Source organism: Aquarana catesbeiana, linkage group LG03 (assembly GCF_042186555.1).
Source record: "Aquarana catesbeiana isolate 2022-GZ linkage group LG03, ASM4218655v1, whole genome shotgun sequence".
NCBI lineage: Eukaryota > Metazoa > Chordata > Amphibia > Anura > Ranidae > Aquarana > Aquarana catesbeiana.
The window spans coordinates 656,148,550-656,173,384 of record NC_133326.1 but is presented as its reverse complement, the minus strand read 5'-3'; the positions used below and the strand labels follow the sequence as shown (position 1 = coordinate 656,173,384).

Below are 24,835 nucleotides of genomic sequence, written 5' to 3'. Positions count from 1 at the left end.
GGAGATTTTCCTTCACTTCCTGTCCCATAGCCAAAACAGGAAGCGATGGGGGAATTACCTCCAGTGCAAAGCCCTAGAGCTAGTGTCCCCAATGGAAGATTTCCCCTCTATTCCTGTTGTGGTGACAACCCAACATTTGGGATTTTTTTTCCACAACAGTGATGGTAAACAGGACAATGAAGGAAGGTGAATCTCCTGAGTGGGGGCACAGACAGCAATAAAAACCAGACAGCTTTTCTAATCCCTCTCCACTCCATCCAAAACCCCCCAAATAAAAAGTTTGCCTTTAGTTATACTTTATTGAGTAACTTTATATTAAAAAAAGACTACAGGTTTACTTTAAACATCTCCAATACACATATAATTGCATACTATATAAAGATTGTTCTGGGTTGGACCTTACCGCTCTTGCGATCACAGTTCTACTGATCAATCAGTAGTAGCACACATGTGCTATGCCAGCATAAAAACACAACAGACTGAATTGTCTGAAACCACACCCACTGCAGGTCAGGTGGTATATAACATACACACCTGATTGTCTTGGTAGGTCAGGTGATCCTTGTTAATCGATGACATTTCTCATTGGGTAGTCTTTGTAAAGGGAAACCTCGCCATATTCACTAAGTGCAGGGACAACTTTTCTTGCAAAGCGAACAGCCTATTTGCCTTTAGGCCTGGTTCACACCTATGCAGGTTGCAGTTTGCATATTCCTGGTCCATTTTGCATTTTTCAATATATGTTTTTGATCCATTAAAGTCTATGGAACCAAAAAAACAGAAAAAAGTCCCTGGCCCTTTCCATAAAATGCACAGATGTAAACGTGACCCCAGTGGCGGCTGGTGGTAATTTTTTTTTGGGGAGCGGCAAACAGTGATACAACCCCCCTCCCTGCCCCGGCGGGCAGCGCTTCTCCCGGCGGCTTCTTCTTTCCCTGCTCTCCGCGGGCATCAAAGCGGCTTCTTCTTCCCCTGCTCTCAGCGGTCATCACAGCGGCTTCCCCTGCTCTCCGCGGGCATAACGGTGGCTTCCCCTGCTCTCCGCGGTCATCATGGCAGCTTCTTCTTCCCTTGCTCTCCATGGGCATAACGACGGCTTCCCTTGCTCTCCGCGGTCATCACCACAGCGGCGGTGGCTTCTTCTTCCCCCCCGCTCTCCACGGGCATAACGGTGGCTTCCCCTGCTCCCCGCGGGCATCACGGCGGCAGCGGCTTCCCCTGCTCTCTGCAGTCATCACAGCGGCGGGTACCCCTGCTCTCCACGGGCATAACGACGGCTTCCCTTGCTCTCTGCGGTCATCACCACAGCGGCGGTGGCTTCTTCTTCCCCCCGCTCTCCGGGGGCATAATGGCGGCTTCCCCTGCTCTCCGCGGTCATCACAGCAGCGGCTTCTTCTTCCCCTGCTCTCTGCGGGCATAACGGCGGCTTCCCCTGCTCTCCGCAGTCATCACAGCGGCAGGTACCCCTGCTCTCCATGGGCATAACGACGGCTTCCCTTGCTCTCCGTGGTCATCACCACAGCGGCGGTGGCTTCTTCTTCCCCCCGCTCTCCACGGGCATAACGGTGGCTTCCCCTGCTCCCCGCGGGCATCACGGCGGCAGCGGCTTCCCCTGCTCTCTGCAGTCATCACAGCGGTGGGTACCCCTGCTCTCCACGGGCATAACGACGGCTTCCCTTGCTCTCTGCGGTCATCACCACAGCGGCGGTGGCTTCTTCTTCCCCCCGCTCTCCGGGGGCATAACGGCGGCTTCCCCTGCTCTCCGTGGTCATCGCGGCAGCGGCTTCTTCTTCCCCTGCTCTCTGCGGGCATAACGGCGGCTTCCCCTGCTCTCCACGGTCATCACGGCAGCGGCTTCTTCTTCCCCTGCTCTCCGTGGGCATAACGGCGGCTTCCCCTGCTCTCCGCTAGCATAACGGCGGCTTCCCCTGCTCTCCGCGGTCATCACGGCAGCAGCGGCTTCTTCTTCCCCTGCTCTCCGAGGACATAACAGTGGCTTCCTCTGCTCTCCGCGGGCATCACGGCGGCGGGTTCCCCTGCTCTCCACGGGCATGGCGGTGGCGGCAGCTTCTGTTTCCTTCCTCCTCGGCGGCCAACCAGGACGCTTCTCCTTTCGACCAATCGGGAAATGGGTCTCAGACCCGCTTCCTGATTGCCCGGGAGAAGGATCGGTGTTTCAATAGCGAATTTTCATTCGCTATTGCAACACACCTGGGCGGGCTTGTAGTGCAATGCTCTGCACCCCGAGCCCGCCCTATTTTGAAGCCTATTAGAGCCTCGGACTATTAGCAGGTTCTTCAAAAAAAAAACACAGCATGACCCATAGGAAACCATGGTAAATGGACTGTAGTGTGTTTCTACAAAACTGAAAACGCGCTAAAAAATTTATACAGTATCTCACAAAAGTAAGTACACGCCTCACATTTTTGTAAATATTTTATTATATCTTTTCATGTGACAACACTGAAGAAATGACACTTTCCTATAATGTAAAGTAGTGAGTGTACAGCTTGTATAACAGTGTAAATTTGCTGTCATCTCAAAATAACTCAACACACAGCCATTAATGTCTAAACCGCTGGCAACAAAAGTGAGTACATCCCTAAGTGAAAATGTCCAAAGTGTCAATATTTTGTGTGGTCACCATTATTTTCCAGCACTGCCTTAACCCTCTTAGGTAGGCATGGAGTTCACCAGAGCTTCACAGGTAGCCATTGGAGTCCTCTTCCACTCCTCCATGATGACATCACGGAGCTGGTGGATGTTAGAGACCTTGCGCTCCTCCACCTTCCGTTTGAGGATGCCCCACAGATGCTCAATAGGATCACGGAGCTGGTGGATGTTATGCCGCGTACACACGAGCGGACTTTACGGCAGACTTTGCCCGGCGGACGGGATTTGGTCGGACAATTCGATCGTGTGTGGGCTCCAGCGGACTTTGTTTTCTCAAAAGTTGGACGGACTTAGATTTGAAACATGTTTTAAATTAATCCGTTGAAATCGAGTCCGGTCGAAAAGTCCGCCGTCTGTATGCTGGTTCGACGGACAAAAAGCCACGCTAGGGCAGCTATTGGCTATGAACTTCCTTGTTTTAGTCCGGTCGTACGTCATCATGTACGAATTCGACGGACTTTGGTGGATTGTGTGTAGGCAAGTCCGTTCGTTCGAAAGTCCGTCGTAAAGTACGTTGAAAAGTCCGCCGGGCAAAGTCTGCCGTAAAGTCCGCTCGTGTGTACGCGGCATTAGAGTTCTTGCGCTCCTCCATCTTCCGTTTGAGGATGCCCCATGGATGCTCAATAGGGTTTAGGTCTGGAGACATGCTTGGCCAGTCCATCACCTTTACCCTCAGCTTCTTTAGGAAGGCAGTGGTCATCTTGGAGGTGTGTTTGGGGTCGTTATCATGTTAGAATGTTGCCCTGAGGCCCAGTCGATGAAGGGAGGGGATCATGCTCTGCTTCAGTATGTCACAGTACATGTTGGCATTCATGGCTCCCTCAATGAACTGTAGTTCCCCAGTGCCGGCAGCACTCATGCAGCCCCAGACCATGACACTCCCACCACCATGCTTGACTGTAGGCAAGACACACTTGTCTTTGTACTCCTCACCTGGTTGCCGACACACACGCTTGACACCATCTGAACCAAATACATTTATCTTGGTCTCATCAGACCACAGGACATGGTTCCAGTAATCCATGTCCTTAGTCTGCTTTTCCTCAGCAAACTGTTTGTGGGATTTCTTGTGCATCATCTTTAGAAGAGGCTTCCTTCTGGGACGACAGCCATGTAGACCAATTTGATGCAGTGTGCGGTGTATGGTCTGAGCACAACCAAAAACGTAAATGTATTTTGGGGATTTTATGTGATAGATCAACACAAAGTTGCACATAATTCTGAAGTGGAAGGAAAACTATAAATGGTTTTCTAAATTTTTTCTATATAAATAAATATATGAAAAGTGTGGGGTACATTTGTATTCAGCCCCTCTGAGTCAATACTTTGTAGAACCACCTTTCACTACAATTACAGCTGCAAGTATTTTTGGGGATGTCTCTACCAGCTTTTCACAGCTAGAGAATGAAAGTTTTGCCCATTCTTCTTTGCAAAATAGCTCAAGCTCTGTCAGATTGGATGGAGAGCGTCTGTGAACACCAATTTTCAAGTCTTGCCACAGATTCTCAATTGGATTTAGGTCTGGACTTTGACTGGGCCATTCTAACACATGAATATGCTTTGATCTAAACCATTCCATTGTAGCTCTGGCTGTATGTTTATGGTCGTTGTCCTGCTGGAAGGTGAACCTCCACCCCAGTCTCAAGTCTTTTGCAGACTCTAACAGGTTGTCTTCTAATGCCGCGTACACACGGTCGGACTTTCCGGCATACTTGGTCCGGCGGACCAGAGTGTGCCGGACAATCCGCCCGTGTGTGGGCGGCGGCGGACTTTTCCGGCGGACTTCTTCCCAAAAGCCCGCCGGACCTAGATTTTAAACATGTTTGAAATCTTTCCGTCGGACTCAGTTTCGGGCGGAAAGTCCGCTCGTGTGTGTGCTGGTCCGACGGAAAGCCCGCTCGTGTGTAGGCTGGTCCGACAGACCAAATGCGACACGAGGGGATGGTATTGCATCTCGCGCTCGCTGCAATAGGAAAAACAAATCTTCCTATTGCGGCGAGCGCGGGGCATACCAGGCCCTTAGGTCTGGTATGGTTTATAAAGGGGAACCCCGCTACGCCGAAAAAACGGCGTGGGGTCCCCCTAAAATCCATACCAGACCCCGATCCGAGCACGCAGCCTGGCCGGTCAGGAAAGGGGGTGGGGACGAGCGAGCGCCCCCCCCCTCCTGAACCGTACCAGGCCGCATGCCCTCAACATGGGGGGTGGGTGCTTTGGGGGAGGGGGGCGCCCTGCGCCCCCCCCCCCAAAGCACCTTGTCCCCATGTTGATGAGGACAAGGGCCTCTTCCCGACAACCCTGGCCGTTGGTTGTCGGGGTCTGCGGGCGGGGGCTTATCGGAATCTGGGAGCCCCCTTTAATAAGGGGGCCCCCAGATCCCGGCCCCCCACCCTATGTAAATGAGTATGGGGTACATGGTACCCCTACCCATTTACCTAGGAAAAAAGTGTAAGTAATAAAACACACTACACAGGTTTTTAAAATATTTTATTAAACAGCTCCGGGGGGGGGATCTTCCTCCGGCTTCGGGGGTCTTCTTCCGGCTTCGGGGGTCCCTCCGCTTCATCTTCTCCCGGCGTCCGGTTGGTTCTTCTCCGCTCTCCGGCCTCTTCTCCCGGTGTCGCAGGTCTTCGGCCGGCCCCTCCGCTCTCTTCATGTAGCTCTATTGCGAGCGGAGGTCCGGACTTCTGGGCTTCTTGGCTTCTTGGCTTCTTGGCTTCTCGGCTTCTCTTCTCTTCTCTTCCCCCAGATGTTGACACGACGCTCTCTCCGGCTGGACTGGTCTCTGAGGGCTGCGTTGTGACTTATATAGGCGGAGACCCCGCCCCCATATGATGTCACAGTCCCTGGGCATGCTGGGACTGTGACGTTTTAGGGGGCGTGGTCGACCACGCCCCCTAAAACGTCACAGTCCCAGCATGCCCAGGGACTGTGACATCATATGGGGGCGGGGTCTCCGCCTATATAAGTCACAACGCAGCCCTCAGAGACCAGTCCAGCCGGAGAGAGCGTCGTGTCAACATCTGGGGGAAGAGAAGAGAAGAGAAGCCGAGAAGCCAAGAAGCCAAGAAGCCAAGAAGCCCAGAAGTCCGGACCTCCGCTCGCAATAGAGCTACATGAAGAGAGCGGAGGGGCCGGCCGAAGACCTGCGACACCGGGAGAAGAGGCCGGAGAGCGGAGAAGAACCAACCGGACGCCGGGAGAAGATGAAGCGGAGGGACCCCCGAAGCCGGAAGAAGACCCCCGAAGCCGGAGGAAGATCCCCCCCCGGAGCTGTTTAATAAAATATTTTAAAAACCTGTGTAGTGTGTTTTATTACTTACACTTTTTTCCTAGGTAAATGGGTAGGGGTACCATGTACCCCATACTCATTTACATAGGGTGGGGGGCCGGGATCTGGGGGCCCCCTTATTAAAGGGGGCTCCCAGATTCCGATAAGCCCCCGCCCGCAGACCCCGACAACCAACGGCCAGGGTTGTCGGGAAGAGGCCCTTGTCCTCATCAACATGGGGACAAGGTGCTTTGGGGGGGGGGGGCGCAGGGCGCCCCCCTCCCCCAAAGCACCCACCCCCCATGTTGAGGGCATGCGGCCTGGTACGGTTCAGGAGGGGGGGGGGCGCTCGCTCGTCCCCACCCCCTTTCCTGACCGGCCAGGCTGCGTGCTCGGATCGGGGTCTGGTATGGATTTTAGGGGGACCCCACGCCGTTTTTTCGGCGTAGCGGGGTTCCCCTTTATAATCCATACCAGACCTAAGGGCCTGGTATGCCCCGCGACGGGGCTAGCAAGGTGTCAATCTCGCCGATAAAAGCGGCAAGATTGACATCCTTTTCTAGTCCCGTCGCACCTGAGTCACGTTCAAAATGAACGGACTTGTCCGTGTGTGGGCAAGTCCGTTCATTCTGAAAGTCCGCCGGAACTCCGGCGAAAGTCCGTCGGAAAGACGGGCGGACTTAGCCCGCCGGAAAATCCCGGCGTGTGTGGGCAAGTCCGTTCGTTTTAAAGTCCGGCGCACCTGGCGGACAAAGTCCGTCGGAAAGTGTGCCGGACCAAGTAGGTTAGAAAGTCCGCTCGTGTGTACGCGGCATAAGATTGCCCTGTATTTGGCTCCATCCATCTTCCCATCTACTCTGACCAGCTTCCCTGTCCCTGCTGAAGAAAAGCATCCCCACAACATGATGCTGCCACCACCATGTTTCACGGTGTGGATGGTGTGTTCAGGGTGATGTGCAGTGTTAGTTTTCCGCCACACATAGCGTTTTGCTTTTAGTTCAAAAAGTTCACTTTTGGTCTCATCTGATCAGAGCACCTTCTTCCACATGTTTGCTGTGTCCCCCACATGGCTTCTCACAAACTGCAAACAGGACTTCTTATGGCTTTCTTTCAACAATGACTTTCTTCTTGCCACTCTTCCATAAAGGCCAGATTTGTGGAGTGCACAACTAATAGTTGTCCTGTGGACAGATTCTCCCACCTGAGCTGTGGATCTCTGCAGCTCCTCCAGAGTTACCATGGGCCTCTTGGCTGCTTCTCTGATTAATACTCTCCTTGCCCGGCCTGTCAGTTTAGGTGGACGGCCATGTCTTGGTAGGTTTGCAGTTGTGCCATACTCTTTCCATTTTCCGATTATAGATTGAACAGTGTTCTGTGAGATGTTCAAAGCTTGGGATATTTTTTTATAACCTAACTCTGCTTTAAACTCCTCCACAACTTTATCTCTGACCTGTCTGGTGTGTTCCTTGGCCTTCATGATGCTGTTTGTTCACTAAGGTTCTCTAACAAACCTCTGAGGGCTTCACAGAACAGCTGTATTTATGCTGAGATTAAATTACACACAGGTGGACTCTATTTACTAATTAGGTGACTTCTGAAGGCAATTGGTTCCACTAGATTTTAGTTGGGGGTATCAGAGTAAAGGGGGCTGAATACAAATACACACCACACTTTTCACATATTCTTTTGTAAAAAAAAAATGAAAACCATTTATCATTTTCCTTCCACTTCACAATTATGTGCCAATTTGTGTTGGTCTATCATATAAAATCCCAATAAAATACATTTACGTTTTTGGTTGTAACATGACAAAATGTGGAAAATTTCAAGGGGTATGAATACTTTTTCAAGGCAATGTAGATGTTCTAACCCCTCACCTCTCTACTAATGACTTCATTACCACGCTATAGCCGAAAGACGGCTACAGGGCAGCTCTCTCGCTGTGGGATAACACACTTGCTGGTTATTGGCAATCATTTCTTCACCCGCTGTCACAGAGTGAGGAGAGGAGAGCCAATGACCGGCAAGTGTGACAGGAGACATGTACACAGATAATCAGGGCACTGATCCTCAATGCCATGATTATCAGTGCAACCCCATCAGTGCCCGTCAATGCCGCATATTAGTGATGCCTCATCAGCACACATCAGTGCAGCCTCATCAACACACATCAGTGCAGCCTCATCAGGCGCACATCAGTGCAGCCTCATCAGGCACACATCAGTGCAGCCTCATCAGCGTACATCAGTGCAGCCTCATCAGGCACACATCAGTGCAGCCTCATCAGCGTACATCAGTGCAGCCTCATCAGTGCACATCAGTGCAGCCTCATCAGCGCACATCAGTGCAGCCTCATCAGGCACACATCAGTGCTGCCTCATCAGCACACATCAGTGCAGCCTCATCAGTGCACATCAGTGCAGCCTCATCAGCGCACATCAGTGCAGCCTCATCAGGCACACATCAGTGCTGCCTCATCAGCGCAGCCTCATCAGTACTCATCAGTGCAGCCTCATCAGCGCACATCAGTGCAGCCTCATAAGGTATACATCAGTGCAGCCTCATCAGCGCACATCAGTGCAGCCTCATCAGCACACATCAGTGCTGCCTCATCAGCGCACATCAGTGCAGCCTCATCAGGCACACATCAGTGCAGCCTCATCAGTACTCATCAGTGCAGCCTCATCAGCGCACATCAGTGCAGCCTCATAAGGTATACATCAGTGCAGCCTCATCAGCGTACATCAGTGCAGCCTCATCAGCGTACATCAGTGCAGCCTCATAAGGTATACATCAGTGCAGCCTCATCAGCGTACATCAGTGCAGCCTCATAAGGTATACATCAGTGCAGCCTCATCAGCACACATCAGTGCAGCCTCATCAGTGAAGGAGAAAAATTACTTATTTGCAAAATTTATAGCAGAAAGGAAGAAAAACTTTTTTTTTTTTTTAGCAAAAAAATTAAAAACCCAGTGGAAAATCCCAACAAAATAAAGCTCTATTTGTGTGAAAGAAATGTAAAATGAGTAAAGTGTTGCAATTGCCAAAGTGCGACAGCGCTAAAGCTGAAAATCGGTCTGAGTAAGACCCCAGATCTGACACTCTATACCCCAGAAGATGAGTGTCCATTGGAAAGGTAAAAACCCCATTTCGATGCACTTTCCCGTTCTGTGGGTTTCTCATATATCTGTAATGTATTGAAGTGTCAGTATAGAGGACGGCTGTGTTAAGGGAGGATCTCTATAGAGTATTATAGTAAAACTCCCGCCCTGCGCAGTGAAGGTGACACACGTCTCCCAGCTGTCCTATTCTCCTCCCACAATGCACAGCGCGGGGACAAGATGGCGGCGCCCAGCGGAGCTCTCGGTTGCCTTGGTAACATGCGGTTCTGGCTCCGCTGTGTGTCCAGGCCGCGGGGCCCCGGCTCTCCCCTCGCTTTGCTGATTGGACCGAGCCGCCTCTGCCACGTGGGGGCGATACCGGAGAGTCACGTGCTGCCCTCCTGCCAGGCCGCCCTGTCCCGGGTGAGCCCCGGCCTCCGCCTGCAGACTGACTTCATCACCGGGGAGGAGGAGGAGGAACTGTGCGGGGAGCTGGAGCCAATCCTGAGGAAGAGGAGATATGAGAGCGGCCACTGGGACGATGTGAGGACCTAGGGGGGAGAGAGCACTGATTACTACAGAGAGGGGAAGGGCTCCGACTACTACTACAGAGAGGGGAGGGGCTCCGACTACTACTACAGAGAGGGGAGGGGCTCCGACTACTACAGAGAGGGGAGGGGCACCGACTACTACTACAGAGAGGGGAGGGGCACCGACTACTACTACAGAGAGGGGAGGGGCTCCGACTACTACTACAGAGAGGGGAGGGGCTCCGACTACTACTACAGAGAGGGGAGGGGCTCCGACTACTACTACAGAGAGAGAAGGGGCACCGACTACTACAGAAAGAGGAGGAGCACCTACTACTACAGAGAGGGGAGGGGCACCGACTACTACTACAGAGAGGGAAGGGGCACCGACTACTACTACAGAGAGGGGAGGAGCACCGACTACTACTACAGAGAGAGGAGGGGCACCGACTACTACTACAGAGAGGGGAGGGGCACCGACTACTACTACAGAGAGGGGAGGGGCACCGACTACTACTACAGAGAGGGGAGGGGCTCCCACTACTACTACAGAGAGGGGAGGGGCTCCGACTACTACTACAGAGAGAGGAGGGGCTCCGACTACTACTACAGAGAGAGGAGGGGCACCGACTACTACAGAAAGAGGAGGAGCACCTACTACTACTACAGAGAGGGGAGGGGCACTGACTACTACTACAGAGAGGGAAGGGGCACCGACTACTACTACAGAGAGGGGAGGATCACCGACTACTACTACAGAGAGAGGAGGGGCACCGACTACTACTACAGAGAGGGGAGGGGCACCGACTACTACTACAGAGAGGGGAGGGGCACCGACTACTACTACAGAGAGGGGAGGGGCACCGACTACTACTACAGAGAGGGGAGGGGCACCAACTACTACTACAGAGAGGGGAGGGGCACCGACTACTACTACAGAGAGGGGAGGGGCACCGACAACTACTACAGAGAGAGGAGGAGCAACGACTACTACTACAGAGAGGGGAGGGGCACGACTACTACTACAGAGAGGGGAGGTGCACCGACTGCTACTACAGAGAGGGGAGGGGCACCGACAACTACTACAGAGAGAGGAGGAGCAACGACTACTACTACAGAGAGGAGAGGGGCACGACTACTACTACAGAGAGAGGAGGAGCCCCGACTACTACTACAGAGAGGGGAGGGGCTCCGACTACTACTACAGAGAGGGGAGGGGCACTGACAACTACTACAGAGAGAGGAGGAGCAACGACTACTACTACAGAGAGGTGAGGGGCACGACTACTACTACAGAGAGAGGAGGAGCACCGACTACTACTACAGGGAGGGGAGGGGCACCGACAACTACTACAGAGAGAGGAGGAGCAATGACTACTACTACAGAGAGGTGAGGGGCACGACAACTACTACAGAGAGAGGAGGAGCACCGACTACTACTAAAGAGAGGGGAGGGACACCGGCTACTACTACAGGGAGGGGAGGGACACCAACCACTACTACAGAAAGGGGGGGCGGCACTTACTACTACAAAGAGGGGAGGGGCACCGACTACTACTACTACTGAAGAGGTAAAGGGGGGCGCTGACTACTGATGTTGAGGAAGGAGGTCTCTGACCACAGCTGTAGCTGGAGAGGACGCTGTGCAATGCTGCCAGCAGTGAGCACTGACTACTGTTACACTTGGGGAGGACATTGACAAGGGCTGCCAGCAGGGGGCAACGGTTACTACAATTTCTGCAGAGCAATAATGATTTCTTCTGTGGCTGAGGCTTTACTACTTCTAAGGCCTCAAGCACACTGGACGTTTTTTGACGTTTTTAAAGCAGCTGTTTTTGGCTGTAGACGTTTTTTTCTACAGTCATTAAACTCTCCATCATGGTATCCTATGTGTCTATGCAAACATAGGCTGTTATCAGTAGTTTTGGGCAGTGGCGTTTTTGAGCAGTTAAAAAAAAACCTAAAACTAGTGGGTTCTGAGAGACAGTTTTTCAGCTGTAAAAATGCTCTAACGCTGATAAACGTCAATAAACGCTCAAAAACGTTGCTCACCAGCGTTTTTTTTTATGTTTTTGATCCATCGAAAAAAAAAAAAAATTTTCTTCAGAAAAAAACGCTAACGCGGAAAACCGCTAAAAAACGCTTTTGCAAAAAAGTTGAAAAACTCACTGCAAAGCTACTGGCGTTTTTATAACCTATAAAATATAGAGGCCTAAAGATGGATTTCATAAGCTTCTACTTGGCTCCCTGAGATGAACCTGTGAACATTGCTTGCTGTCTAATGGGTGTACAACATGAAAGCAGAACTTCACAGTTTCTTGTTTTGCTTTTTTTTTGGATATAGTGTAGATGTGTTTGAAAAAAAAACAAAACATTGAATTGCTGGTTGGAGAGATCCACACTCCTGATCTGTCATTGTTGGAGAGATCCACACTCCTGACCTGTCATGGTTGGAGAGATCCACACTCCTGATCTGTCATGGTTGGAGAGATCCACACTCCTGACCTGTCATGGTTGGAGAGATCCACACTCCTGATCTATCATGGTTGAGAGATCCACACTCCTGACCTGTCATGGTTGGAGAGATCCACACTCCTGATCTATCATGGTTGGAGAGATCCACACTCCTGATCTGTCATGGTTGGAGAGATCCACACTCCTGATCTATCATGGTTGGAGAGATCCACACTCCTGATCTATCATGGTTGGAGAGATCCACACTCCTGATCTGTCATGGTTGGAGAGATCCACACTCCTGATCTTTCATGGTTGGAGAGATCCACAATCCTGACCTATCATGGTTGAGAGATCCACACTCCTGATCTGTCATGGTTGGAGAGATCCACACTCCTGATCTGTCATGGTTGGAGAGATCCACACTCCTGATCTGTCATTGTTGGAGAGATCCACACTCCTGACCTGTCATGGTTGGAGAGATCCACACTCCTGATCTGTCATGGTTGGAGAGATCCACACTCCTGACCTGTCATGGTTGGAGAGATCCACACTCCTGATCTATCATGGTTGAGAGATCCACACTCCTGACCTGTCATGGTTGGAGAGATCCACACTCCTGATCTATCATGGTTGGAGAGATCCACACTCCTGATCTGTCATGGTTGGAGAGATCCACACTCCTGATCTTTCATGGTTGGAGAGATCCACAATCCTGACCTATCATGGTTGAGAGATCCACACTCCTGATCTGTCATGGTTGGAGAGATCCACACTCCTGATCTGTCATGGTTGGAGAGATCCACACTCCTGACCTGTCATGGTTGGAGAGATCCACACTCCTGACCTGTCATGGTTGGAGAGATCCACACTCCTGACCTTTCATGTTTGGAGAGATCCACACTCCTGATCTATCATGGTTGAGAGATCCACACTCCTGATTTGTCATGGTTGAGAGATCCACACTCCTGATCTGTCATGGTTGGAGAGATCCACACTCCTGATTTGTCATGGTTGGAGAGATCCACACTCCTGATCTGTCATGGTTGAGAGATCCACACTCCTGATTTGTCATGGTTAGAGAGATCCACACTCCTGATTTGTCATGGTTAGAGAGATCCACTCTCCTGATCTGTCATGGTTGGAGAGATCCACACTCCTGTTCCGTCATGGTTGGAGAGATCCACACTCCTTATCTGTCATGGTTGGAGAGATCCACATTCCTGACCTGTCGTGGTTGGAGGGATCCACACTCCTGACCTGTCATGGTTGGAGGGATCCACACTCCTGACCTGTCATGCTTGGAGAGATCCACACTCCTTATCTGTCATGCTTGGAGAGATCCACACTCCTGATTTGTCATGGTTGAGAGATCCACACTCCTGATTTGTCATGGTTAGAGAGATCCACACTCCTGATTTGTCATGGTTGGAGAGATCCACACTCCTGATTTGTCATGGTTGAGAGATCCACACTCATGATCTGTCATGGTTGGAGAGATCCACACTCCTGTTCCGTCATGGTTGGAGAGATCCACACTCCTTATCTGTCATGGTTGGAGAGATCCACATTCCTGACCTGTCGTGGTTGGAGGGATCCACACTCCTGACCTGTCATGGTTGGAGGGATCCACACTCCTGACCTGTCATGCTTGGAGAGATCCACACTCCTTATCTGTCATGCTTGGAGAGATCCACACTCCTGATTTGTCATGGTTGAGAGATACACACTCCTGATCTGTCATGGTTGGAGAGATCCACACTCCAGATCTATCATGGTTGGAGAGATCCACACTCCTGACCTTTCATGTTTGGAGAGATCCACACTCCTGATCTATCATGGTTGGAGAGATCCACACTCCTGATCTGTCATGGTGGCAATTGTCACCAGGACATGAAATAGAGGGATATCCAGAATTTTCCCCTTGTCACTGGAAGAGAGGTAGATGGCATATCTTGTGATGGGACATCTGACAATGGTAGTAATCCCTCACTCCTTGGGAAGATTTCCAGTCGCTCTCTGTCATGTCTGTAGGAGAGGTAATGAGAGAAATCTCCCTATTTACAACACAGACAGCAATAAAAACACAGCAGGGGCTCTAACCTTTCCATATTTTATCCAAATAAAAACATTTAAAAAATCCCAGAGCTCTTAGAGACGGAATAATAATTTGTGAAGCAGGAAGCACCTAATTACATACCAGCTGTTATAGTGATAGTCTTATTTCACCAAACTATCTTGGTAAAGACACAGTAAATGTGGGGTGTGTGTAATCAATGGCTTTCTATGTAATATATAACACCAGCCTTTTTAGTATAGATCTTTCTGGCCTTCCGAACACCCCAAAGCAGCCATTCTCAACTTCTACATGGCAGTGCCTGGACAGTTCTAAGGTCAATACCATTTGCAACAGCCAGCTGCATGAACCCAATGATCTTATTAGCTCTCTAAATGGGTGATATTCTGACCACCACTGGGGGCATTCTTCCTATTGACCTCCAATGTAAAGGGGTATTATACCTACTGTCCCCCGATGAATTGCAAGGGTTTCCTGCTACCTGAACTTTTTTTTAAGGGTTCCCGAGGGATGGGAAGGTTGGGAAAGGCTGTTGCAAAGCTTTATATGAGCCACCTTTAGGATCAGTGTACACTGGAATGTATGCTCCACCCAGTCTGGCCAGGATTTAACTCTATTCAGCACATAGTGTACACTGAGTTATGTTGACAGACAGACCATGTTCACATTTTCCTCCACCATGGGCCCTGCCAAATGTGCATCAGTGAAAGCTAATAGGGAGTGCTTATCATAAGTTTGATGTGTCCTGGAGTGGCCATATACAGTGCTGTATAGAGACTTTTATTTTTACTATACATTGCCCTGAAAAAGTATTCATACCCCTTGAAATTTTCCACATTTTGTCATGTTAAAACATAAATGAATTTTATTAGGATTTTATGTGATAGACCAACGCAAAGTGGCACATAATTGTGAAATGGAAGGAAAATGATAAATGGTTTTCATTTTTTTTTTTACAAATAAATATGTGAAAAGTGTGGTGTACATTTGTATTCAGTTCCTTGGCCTTCATGATGCTGTTTGTGCACTAAGGTTCTCTAACAAATCTCTGAGGGCTTCACAGAACAGCTGTATTTATACTGAGATTAAATTACACACAGGTGGACTCTAGTTACTAATTAGGTGACTTCTGAAGGCAATTGGTTCCACTAGATTTTAGTTAGGGGTATCAGAGTAAAGGGGGCTCAAATGCACGCCACACTTTTTTCAGATATTTATTTGTAAAAAAAATGTAAAAGCCATTTATCATTTTTCTTCCACTTCACAATTATGTTCCACTTTGTGTTAGTCTATCACATAAAATCCCAATAAAATACATTTACATTTGTGGTTGTAGCATGACAAAATATGGAAAATTTCAAGGGGTGTGAATACTTTTTCAAGGCACTGTAGGTGGTCACCATTGGCAGCCCAACTTAGCAGTCAAAGGTTGACTTGTACTTTTTGTTTGTGACACCATGACAGAGTTGTCATATTGTATTTGAACATGTAGTAGTGCTTTACTGACTTTTGTTTGTTTGTTTCTCTCTGCAGGCAATCCATGGGTTCCGTGAGATAGAGCGCCTGCACTGGTCCCCGGGCTGCTCAGCAGTGCTGCAGAGGGTAAGAGAGAAAGCTTTCCCCCCTGGAGAGACACAACTGTCCCTCGTCCATGTCCTGGACCTCCAGAAAGAGGGTTACATCAAACCTCATGTGGACAGTGTCAAGGTAATGATGACTGACAACTTACAAGATTTCAGGCCTTGCTTTTGCTTAAAGGATAATTTCACCTTTCCTAACATGTTGCGCTGTATCCAAGGTTTAACCATGTTTCTCATACAGCTATCCCCCCCCCCATAATGACAGCAGGCTGGGGATCTTTTCCCCACACCTCCTGTCACAATTTTTAAAAAAATGCAGCCATGTGGAGCTCCGCCCGCCCGGCCATATCATTCATTCACAAAGTTCTGTGAATGGGGGCTCCAGGTAGTTCCATGATGCTACCAGTCGTTTAGTCACTTGCTGCCTGTACGAGGTATGGGCAGACAGCTACACTGATAGTCTGCAGGAGCCTGAGAATGCAACAAAATAGGGTTGCATTAGTATCAGTGCCAATAACGAGTATTTTCACGAGTACTCGTGAAAATGATCCAATATCTGAAACCGATACCTTTGGGGTGCGTTTTGATCCCTTACAAAATGAATGGGCTCAAATTGCACTGCAAAGAATCACATGTGATTGGAACAGGAATGCAGTGCGATTCCTGTCCGAATCTCATGCGGTTTCCTGCACCACTTCTGTGTGAACTCAGGCTTGTCATAGTGACTTTCGCTTGGGTTCACACCATGAGCGGACGGCAAGTACTTGACCGAACGTATCGTTAGGATAGGTGAACTTATCCTTTAAAACCTTTGTAATCTACATTTGTTCAGTCCGGGCTGGCCACTGAACTTTTTTTTTAGAATTATAGACTGTGCCATGAATTCTTCTAGTGGTGATGATTACCTTTCTTTCTCCTTAGTTTTGTGGCAGTACTATCGCTGGGATATGTTTACTCTCCAGCAGTGTCATGAGACTGGTGTGTGTCAACAATCCAGAGGAACGGGTGGACCTGTTGCTGCCAAGGCGCTGCTTGTATATAATCAGGTATGTTGAGAATTGGACTTGCCTGCCTGCCTGCCTGCCTGCCTGCCTGCCTATATATATATATATATATATATATATATATATATATATATATATATATATATATATATATATATATATATATGTGTGTGTGCTTATGCAGTTCCAGGTAGAGGTATGTTGCTTCTGCTGTGATTAGTCACAGCAGAAGCCGATCAGCGAGTGCCAGCCAATGGATGTCTGCCGGCACCTGCTGATCGGCTAGGAGACAGGTTGGACGGAGCTTTGCATTTGTAAACAATGCAGAGCTCCATCCTGTCAGCGGGGATGTGCTGGATTTTGCAAAGCAGGGATTTCAGCTCTGTGCTGTGTGGGGCAGAGCCGAGGAGGAAAACTTGCTGCCTGTGCTCAGGCTGTGCATGTACAGAGCAGGGAAGGAAGCTAAGCCGACTGCCTCTCCTGCCTGCGGTGACCCCGTCTTCTCTCCTTCCAGCAGTGACCCCTGTGCACTATCCTTCCACAGTGACCCCTGTCCTCTGCCCTATTGATTCCCAGTACAGTGCTTTACCAATTCCTGTGCACTCCTCTGCTGACCCACTTTACACTGCCCATCTGACCCCTGTACGCTGTCCTAATACCTAATAGCCCCTGTACACTAGCCTAAAAACTACTGATCCTATCCTCTGCCCTGCTGACTCCCTGTGCATTGCCTTGCTGACCTCCCATCCTCTGCCCCCCTTACATTTTTTACTGCAACCCCACTAGAGATGCACCGATACCATCTTTTTTAACACCGAGTAACGATACCTTTTTTTTTTTAAGTACTCACCTATACCAATTACTGATATATATTGCCTAGGAATAGTAGGTAGAGGGGTAGTTTGGAAGGTGGAGAGCGAGGGGAGTAATGGGTGAGGTAGTTGAGGGTGGTTTGGGATAGGTGTTGTGGGGTGGGAGGGCTGGAGTGGTTGGGATAGAAAAGGCTGCGATCACTGCGGAGGGAGAGGAGGGGGATTGGAGGGACATTGGGAGATTGCTGGATGGCAGGAACAGACCTCTGGAGTGTTAAATTGGGGTGGTAGAGGATAGGGCATGAGGGCTGGGCTATGTATTGGTGGACATATTAAAGGAATGTATGATCAGCCAGTTATTTATTTGCAGCAGTGGATAAGAGTAGGAGGATTTAGGAATTGAAGACAATGTTGGGAGGGATGAGGGTGGTGGGGGTGGAGAAGGTGGGAGCTGGAAAGACATGGGGGCAGAAGTGACAGCCGGAAGAGGAAAGGAGGAGACTGAGAACCCAACAACACATTACTGCCAGCATTGTTCCTCGTCACATAGACCTCTGCACACTGTACCCCCTCTCACACCTGCACTCCTATGCCACCCATGTGTCCCCCGCCACCACTTCACTTCCCCTTTCTACCACTGCCATCAATACTCCTCTTGCATACCTCTGTACGCCTAACAAATCTCAGCCATAATCCTTGTCTCCACTGTACCCGCAGCACCATGTTTTTCCACCATCCAGGTCGCTTATACTACCTGCAATTATTTTGGGACTTACAGTTAAGAGATCTTCTTTCCGCAGTCGGACCGCCCAAAACAAACTGTGCTGCTGGGAAGGGGGCGGGAGCAGGGTGTGGTTTTCTGCCGACTCCTTGCAGGGATTGGAGCCTGTCCACAGACCCGCCTGCTGTCTCCCCACAGATCATATCCGATCCTCAGTGTCCGGTCACCATGGTGACCGGGAAAAACAGCAAGAACTGCACATTACTGAAAATCGGGAACCAGCCCGCCAGGACACAGACATCCCGGGACAATGGACCAAGGCTAGAGTGATGAGTGCAAGGTGAGGGAGAGGGGTGAGTGGCTACAGAGATCTGCCCAAGCTGACGTCACTTCGGTATCGGAGCATTTGCTTCCGGTATCAGTGCAATCCTAACCCCCACATAAGACTTGCTAGATTAGGCCCTGCACATGAGACTTTCTGTGGCAGGCACTGGTGGGGTTGATTTCTAACAGAGCAGCTGGCTACATCACCAGGAACTCAAAGAAATGAAATGTAAAATGATTGTAATTGATCACCTTGCAAAACCCATTCAGAAATGAAAGGCAAAACATTTGTTAAACATTATAAATACTTTTTCCCTTTTTTATAAGTGATCACATTCCCTCTGTACTCAGCTGCATGAGAGCTGGGGGAGGAGAAGCAGCAGGACACTGAGCTTCCCAGTGACAGGCTGTGCAGAGGAGAGGGGGGGGGGTTGTCAGGACAAGTCTAGTCATTGAAGGAGAGCACACTGAGTTCCCAGCATATCTAGAGAACTGACCACTGTGTGTTCTCCTGCCTAGGCTGATCAGTTATTAATAGGAAAGCAAGGGGACTTGAAGAAACGCCAGGGATTTCACACAAAGGAAGCAATACAAAGAGAACAGGATACTTTCTCTCACACAAGTACATTGTACAGCAGCCACATATCAGGAATATGAAATGTTGGGGGTAACAAACGTTTTAAGTTTACACAGATGCCTTCTAATTTACATATGACAAAAATGTGTTTAGAAATCAGTATACGGAGCTGCATCTTAGGTTTGAAAGGGAGGTCTGCTTTAATCAGATTTGTGAAAAAAAAGACTTTATGGGCCACTTTGTGCTCTCATACTTGTACGTGGCCTTGAAGTATCCATTGTATCCCTTAAGAAAGTGCTAAATGCTTGCTCCTTGGAGCTGTGGAACTAGAGAGGTTTGCTTACCCAGTGCCATTCTACCAGCTTTCAGCTTGCAAAAATATGGCATTTTGTAGCCACTGCTGCATCTACAGCTCCTTGGCAGCAAGCAAAGGTTAAGGCTGGGTTCACACCTTTGCGAATTGGATGCGGGTTTCCCCGCATCCAATTTGCATAGCAGGAGAATATGACCGTCTCTCTATGGAGCTGGTTCACATGTCTCCGGGGCGGCTGCGGAGCGCACTGCACAGAAACGCTGTGCGTCTTTGCCTCCGTTTCAGGGCATATTTCAGGTAAAGATTCTGCCCTGATTCATCCCTGAAATGGAGAACAGGGACGGACAGCATTGCTGTGCGATGCGTGGCCAGTTTAGGTGTGAACCGAGCCTAAAGAGACGGCCCACCCAAGTTCAATTCACCAACTTCGAACATTTTGCTTCTTGAAAAAGTTAAAGTGATACTAAAGTCTCAGTTTCTTTTCTTTCAAAATAACAAACATGTTACACATGTTGCACAGAGCAGCCCAGATCCTCCTGTTCTTGGGTCCCTCGCTGGCGTTTCTGGCTCTTTCCCCCCCCCGCCGAGTGCCTCCACAGCAAGCAGCTTGCTATGGGGGCACCCGAGCCTCTGCTCTGTGTGTCCTTTCACGCTCGGAGCCACGGTTCGGCCCTGCCCCCTCTCTCTCCTCATTGGCTCACTGACTTTGATTGACAGCAGTGGGAGCAAATGGTGCCACGCTGCCGTCTCAGCCAATGAGGAGGGAGAGTCTTGGGCAGCCAAGACTCTCCTGCAACATCGCTGGATGAAGATGGGCTCAGGTAAGTATTAGGGGGGCTGAGGGGGGCTGCTGCATACAGGTTATGCATTAAGATAAAAAAACTTCTGAGTTAAAGAGTTAAAGTGAACCTGTGGCAGGAAGCAGAAAGAGTCTACACCAGTTGTAGACACCTCTGGGTGCATGCACGCTGCCATCGACCTCTTGTATAGAACCCCTAAAATCTGGTGTGGCCTGCCCTGCACTTAACTGGCCAAGCCTTTCGGTTAGTGATGGTGGCTCCATCCCTTCCCACTGTCTGGGGAAGCAGTGGTGGATGGCAGCAGAATAAAGTGTAATCTGCATACGGCTTTTATTAGGTGTATGAGATCAAGTGTTCAACTAATGGCTTGACCCACTAAGGCTTGTGTTTTAGAATTTTTTTTCCCTTTTAGAGTCATTTTAACCATACAGTGTATGGCGAGAAGGGACTAAAGGGATTAAAAAGCCCCAAAATAAGAGAGTTATTCCTCATTTCACAGTTTAGTCTCTTTGCAGCATCACCTGTACAGTTATACTGTCACATTGAGTCCCAAGCTCCTACTCCATAGAAGCCACGATTTCCATACACTGACGAGGACCCAAAAGCCTGAATACAGCTGTATACAGTTTGTAATAAATGACCCTGTGATATTAGGTTAAATTTGGTCTATAAACCAGCAGTTCTAGCATGTGGCTGATGGAATTATTTGCATGACTCACTCCACCCACTGTCCTAAAATGAGGAATAACCCTCCTTAGTTTTGGGATATGTGATGGAATGAGATAATGTGAATACCTTCTTGTTCTAAGGCTTTACTGAGCTACATACTGATTTGGTTGAAGAGCTTTTTTGATTCCTTCTCACCATATCATGGTTATACTGTTTTGTGACTTAGACAAAGACTTCTCCAAGCTAAACACTACAGTATGTGCCAAAATGAGAGGAGGTTTCTCGGGTGCCGCACTCCGCACCCTGCCATGCTATAGGCAAGTAAAAACAGCCTCGGCTCAATAAATCAAGGCCAGTCCCCCAACACGTTTCGCTCCGCCCCCAGGGCTTAATCGTGGTGGTCATAACGACCTCCACGATTAAGCCCCAGGGGCAGGACGAAAAGCGTTGGTGGTGTGGCTGCGATGGATTGAGCGGAGACTGCTCAACATAGTCGGGTGAGGGGTGCTGCAGCCGGGAATGTCTTGGGTCTGGACAAACACATCCCCAGTCTGCAGCAGCATCCTTACTAATCACTAACCTTGGGTCACTACAGTATGTGCCCTTAATGCAAAAAAGGAAATACTGGCCAATTTTGCTGACTGTGAATGTTTTTTTAATTCTTTTTTGTCTCCTTTACTGTCAGTGGTACTGCCCGCTTTGACTTTACTCATGAAATTCTACGCAATGAGGAATCTTTCTTTAATGGCGAACACGTGGAACGAGGACGGCGTATCTCTGTCATCTGTAGAAATCTGCCCACCAGTTGATGACTTTGCATGGTGAGAGAAGGACTTCATGCCAGACCATAACTGCCTTGTTTTACTTGATACCTCTGCAAACACACAGCCCTACTGGATGCCAATCCCTGATCACTGTGTGGGAATTTAACAGACACATTTTTTACTTGTGAATTGTGAAAGATTCACTACCTTATGACAAGCAGAAACTATCATTGTGATTCTCCAATTTGTATCTATTGTTGTTCGTATTTCATGTTTCTTTAATAAGGTCCACGAGTCTTATCTTAAACTGCTAGAATTTTAAATGATAAGTTCACCTTTCTATAAAAATTATTAAATGCACATTTTTTTTGCATGTAAAAAAAATGTGCATTTATTTAATTTTTTTTTCATTAAGAGCGTGCAGAACATTGCACCCGAGATCAGCAGATCGCAGGTGCAATGCCAGGCTCCAGCAGACTGCCAGTGTAGCTGTGTAATAGGGGAACAATTGCTCCCTACCAGTGCAAGTGAATAAATTCTTTTGTGAAACCAGCTGCCCGTTCAAAAAGTTTGTGAAAAACCAGTAAAATAGAAAATGTATGTGTGGTGAACCACGCTAATGCTCTGGTAATAAAGTGCAAACAGTACAAATGAAATAAAGTAAACCTAAAGAACCACCGAATTCACTCCATTGGGACATATACAACAATAATCAAATTAGCGATCAAACATATCATCAGCTGTGCAAAGTGAAAAATATATATTAAATTAAAATAAAACTCTTGTCAAAAAAGCTCAAGTCCAAAAACGCTCAAGTCCAAAAAGCTTTTTTTTTTTCTTTGACAAGGACTTTATTTTCAATTTAATACATATTTTTCACTTTGCACAGCTGATGATATGTTTGATCACTAATTTGATTATTGATGTATATGTCCCATTGGAGTGATTCCAGTGATTCTTTAGTTTTATTTTATTTGTACTGTTTGCACTTTATTACCAGAGCATTAGCACGGTTCATCACACATACATTATCTATTTTACTGTTAGTGTAGCTGTCCGCCCATACCTCGTACAGGCAAGCAGTTACAGAATGACAGGAAGCATCAATAAACTACCAGAATGCTCACCAGTGCCCTGGTAGTACATTGAGAACAACAAGCCGTCAGCTGCAAGTAAATGAATGACGCAGGCTTGTGTGCGGAGCCCTGCAGGACTGCGTTCTTTTCAAATTGTGACAGCCGGTGCGGGGAGGAGATCCCTTGTTCACTATCACAGTTAGAAGGGGGATCGGAGAGAGGCTGCAGGAGTGGGAACATGTTACGTGTTACAGCCTAAAAACAGGTGGAACATGGAACATGTTCCCAAAGGTGAACTTATCCTTTAAAGCCCACTTGAAGTCTCTCACCTTTTTTTTTCTCTTTATAGTCCTGTGCTGCCATATATTAAGATTTTTAACAGATTTTTGCTTGGGGATGCATTATGGTGGACCTCGTACAACATGCATAGTCTGCTGTTTACTCCCTCTCCATGGTGAAATAAAGGTAAAAACAAGACCTGTAATGAAAGAAAAAAATATATTATACTCACTTTTCCCCTGGCTTCTCTGGTGCAGGGGGTGACGTCATCATCCTTCGGTGAGGTCCAGGAGAATGCAGAGTGTCCCAAATTATCTAACTGCGCAGGATCATCTTCCCACAAGATTTGGAGTACTTTACATTTCCCAGACCTCACCAGTAAAGCACTTTGAAGGATGGCATCACCCTTGCCTAGGCACCGTAAATGGAAAGGTACTACCTCATTTTTGTTTCCTCTTCCAGTTTTATTTTTATGTTTTTCAGCATTTATGCAAGGGAGGAGGGATGTAAATGGCAGACCTTGCTTTTTTAGGTAGCTTTAAAAAATGTTTTCCTCTAAGTGGAAAGGCACTTTCTGCACTTCCACTTTAGCACTGCATGCTGGCAAAGCCTCCAGTCTCATTACTAGCACCCTTCTGCAAACTTGTATTGCTGAGGAACAAAGGGGTCTGACCAAAAAGGGATCACTCATCATTACAAGCACCCTCATACGGACTGGTATTGCTGAAAAAGAAAGGGATGTGTCTGAAGAGGAAAGGGGTGTGTCTGACCAGGTCTGTTAAATTACTGAGTGCACTGGGACACCCAATGGAGCGCAGAGTCGTATTTAGACACACTTCACAATTACTGTAACAGGAAAACAGAGGTAAGGGTATGAAAATGGAAGTTGATTGCACAATGTCTGTCTGACTTCATATCTATTTCTGTGATATGAGTTTAATTGAGCTTTAATGAATACATGTTCATCCTTAATTTATTAGGAATCTGTTAGGATACAAATTTGGGAGCAGTTGTTGCTGTTTTTCTTTTTTACATCTTCATCCTTGACTTTTTACATAGTGAGTTACTGACCTAGAACAAGCATGTACATATGTAGTGTCTCCAACACGTATGAACATGGTTATTGCAGGTTGTTGAGGTGAAGAAAAGTAGAGGAGTATAGTCACAGAGCGTGCACTTTCAAAAATAATTCAGCAATGGCTTTTTATGTATTTCTTTCCTGACAGGTCCCCTTTTTATGATAGTTTGGGATTTTCACACATGAGTCACAGCCATTTTGACTACAAAATACAATTTAAGGGGTGAGATCCACCCAAAACTAATTCTTCCTGGATGGTTAAATCACTACAAACCTCTCGTATCTTTCTGTGACTACGTTATTCTGTTTTTAAGTTTTCAACTTCACCACCATCGCTGCAATCACGTACATCTTTTGCTTTCTGTTTTCTGTTTTCTACTTGTATGCTTCCTGAGAGTGTATAAGGGGGGAAATAGAGACAAACAGTGACAGACTGAAATTCATCAGAGACTGCATCATTAGATCAACTTTTGTCGAACGGAAAAGTTGGAAAGCTTTTGATGATCAGCGCCTGCAGCCACTGATCAGTGTATTCTGACACCCCAGGGTCCCACTGTCAGCATACCGGGGTAGATTTACTAAAATAGGTGCACCCAGAATCTGGTGCAGCCATGCATGGTAGCCAATCAGCTTCTAACTTCACCTTGTTTAATTACGCTTTGGCAATAAAATCTGAAAGCTGATTGGTTTGTATGCAGAACACTGCACCAGATTTTGCATGCTCCAGTTTTA

General features: G+C 48.2%; 1 protein-coding gene across 1 annotated transcript; it reads left to right on the top strand.

Moving 5' to 3' along the window:
* Positions 1-9,236: 9,236 nt before the first annotated feature.
* Positions 9,237-22,304, top strand: ALKBH7 (alkB homolog 7). Its single transcript, XM_073624152.1, has 4 exons — positions 9,237-9,588; positions 15,640-15,813; positions 16,608-16,732; positions 21,592-22,304. The coding sequence occupies exons 1-4, from the start codon at positions 9,286-9,288 to the stop codon at positions 21,713-21,715; spliced, it is 726 nt and encodes a 241-aa protein (XP_073480253.1). The 5' UTR covers positions 9,237-9,285; the 3' UTR covers positions 21,716-22,304.
* The last annotated feature ends 2,531 nt before the right edge of the window (positions 22,305-24,835 follow it).

Bases quoted from the DNA above. Each gene is read 5' to 3' on its own strand.
- ALKBH7 (XM_073624152.1), top strand. From the start codon at position 9,286: ATGGCGGCGCCCAGCGGAGCTCTCGGTTGCCTTGGTAACATGCGGTTC. The intron at 9,589-15,639 runs GTGAGGACCTAG...TTCTCTCTGCAG, and splicing joins AGAGCGGCCACTGGGACGAT to GCAATCCATGGGTTCCGTGA. The intron at 16,733-21,591 runs GTATGTTGAGAA...CTTTACTGTCAG, and splicing joins CGCTGCTTGTATATAATCAG to TGGTACTGCCCGCTTTGACT.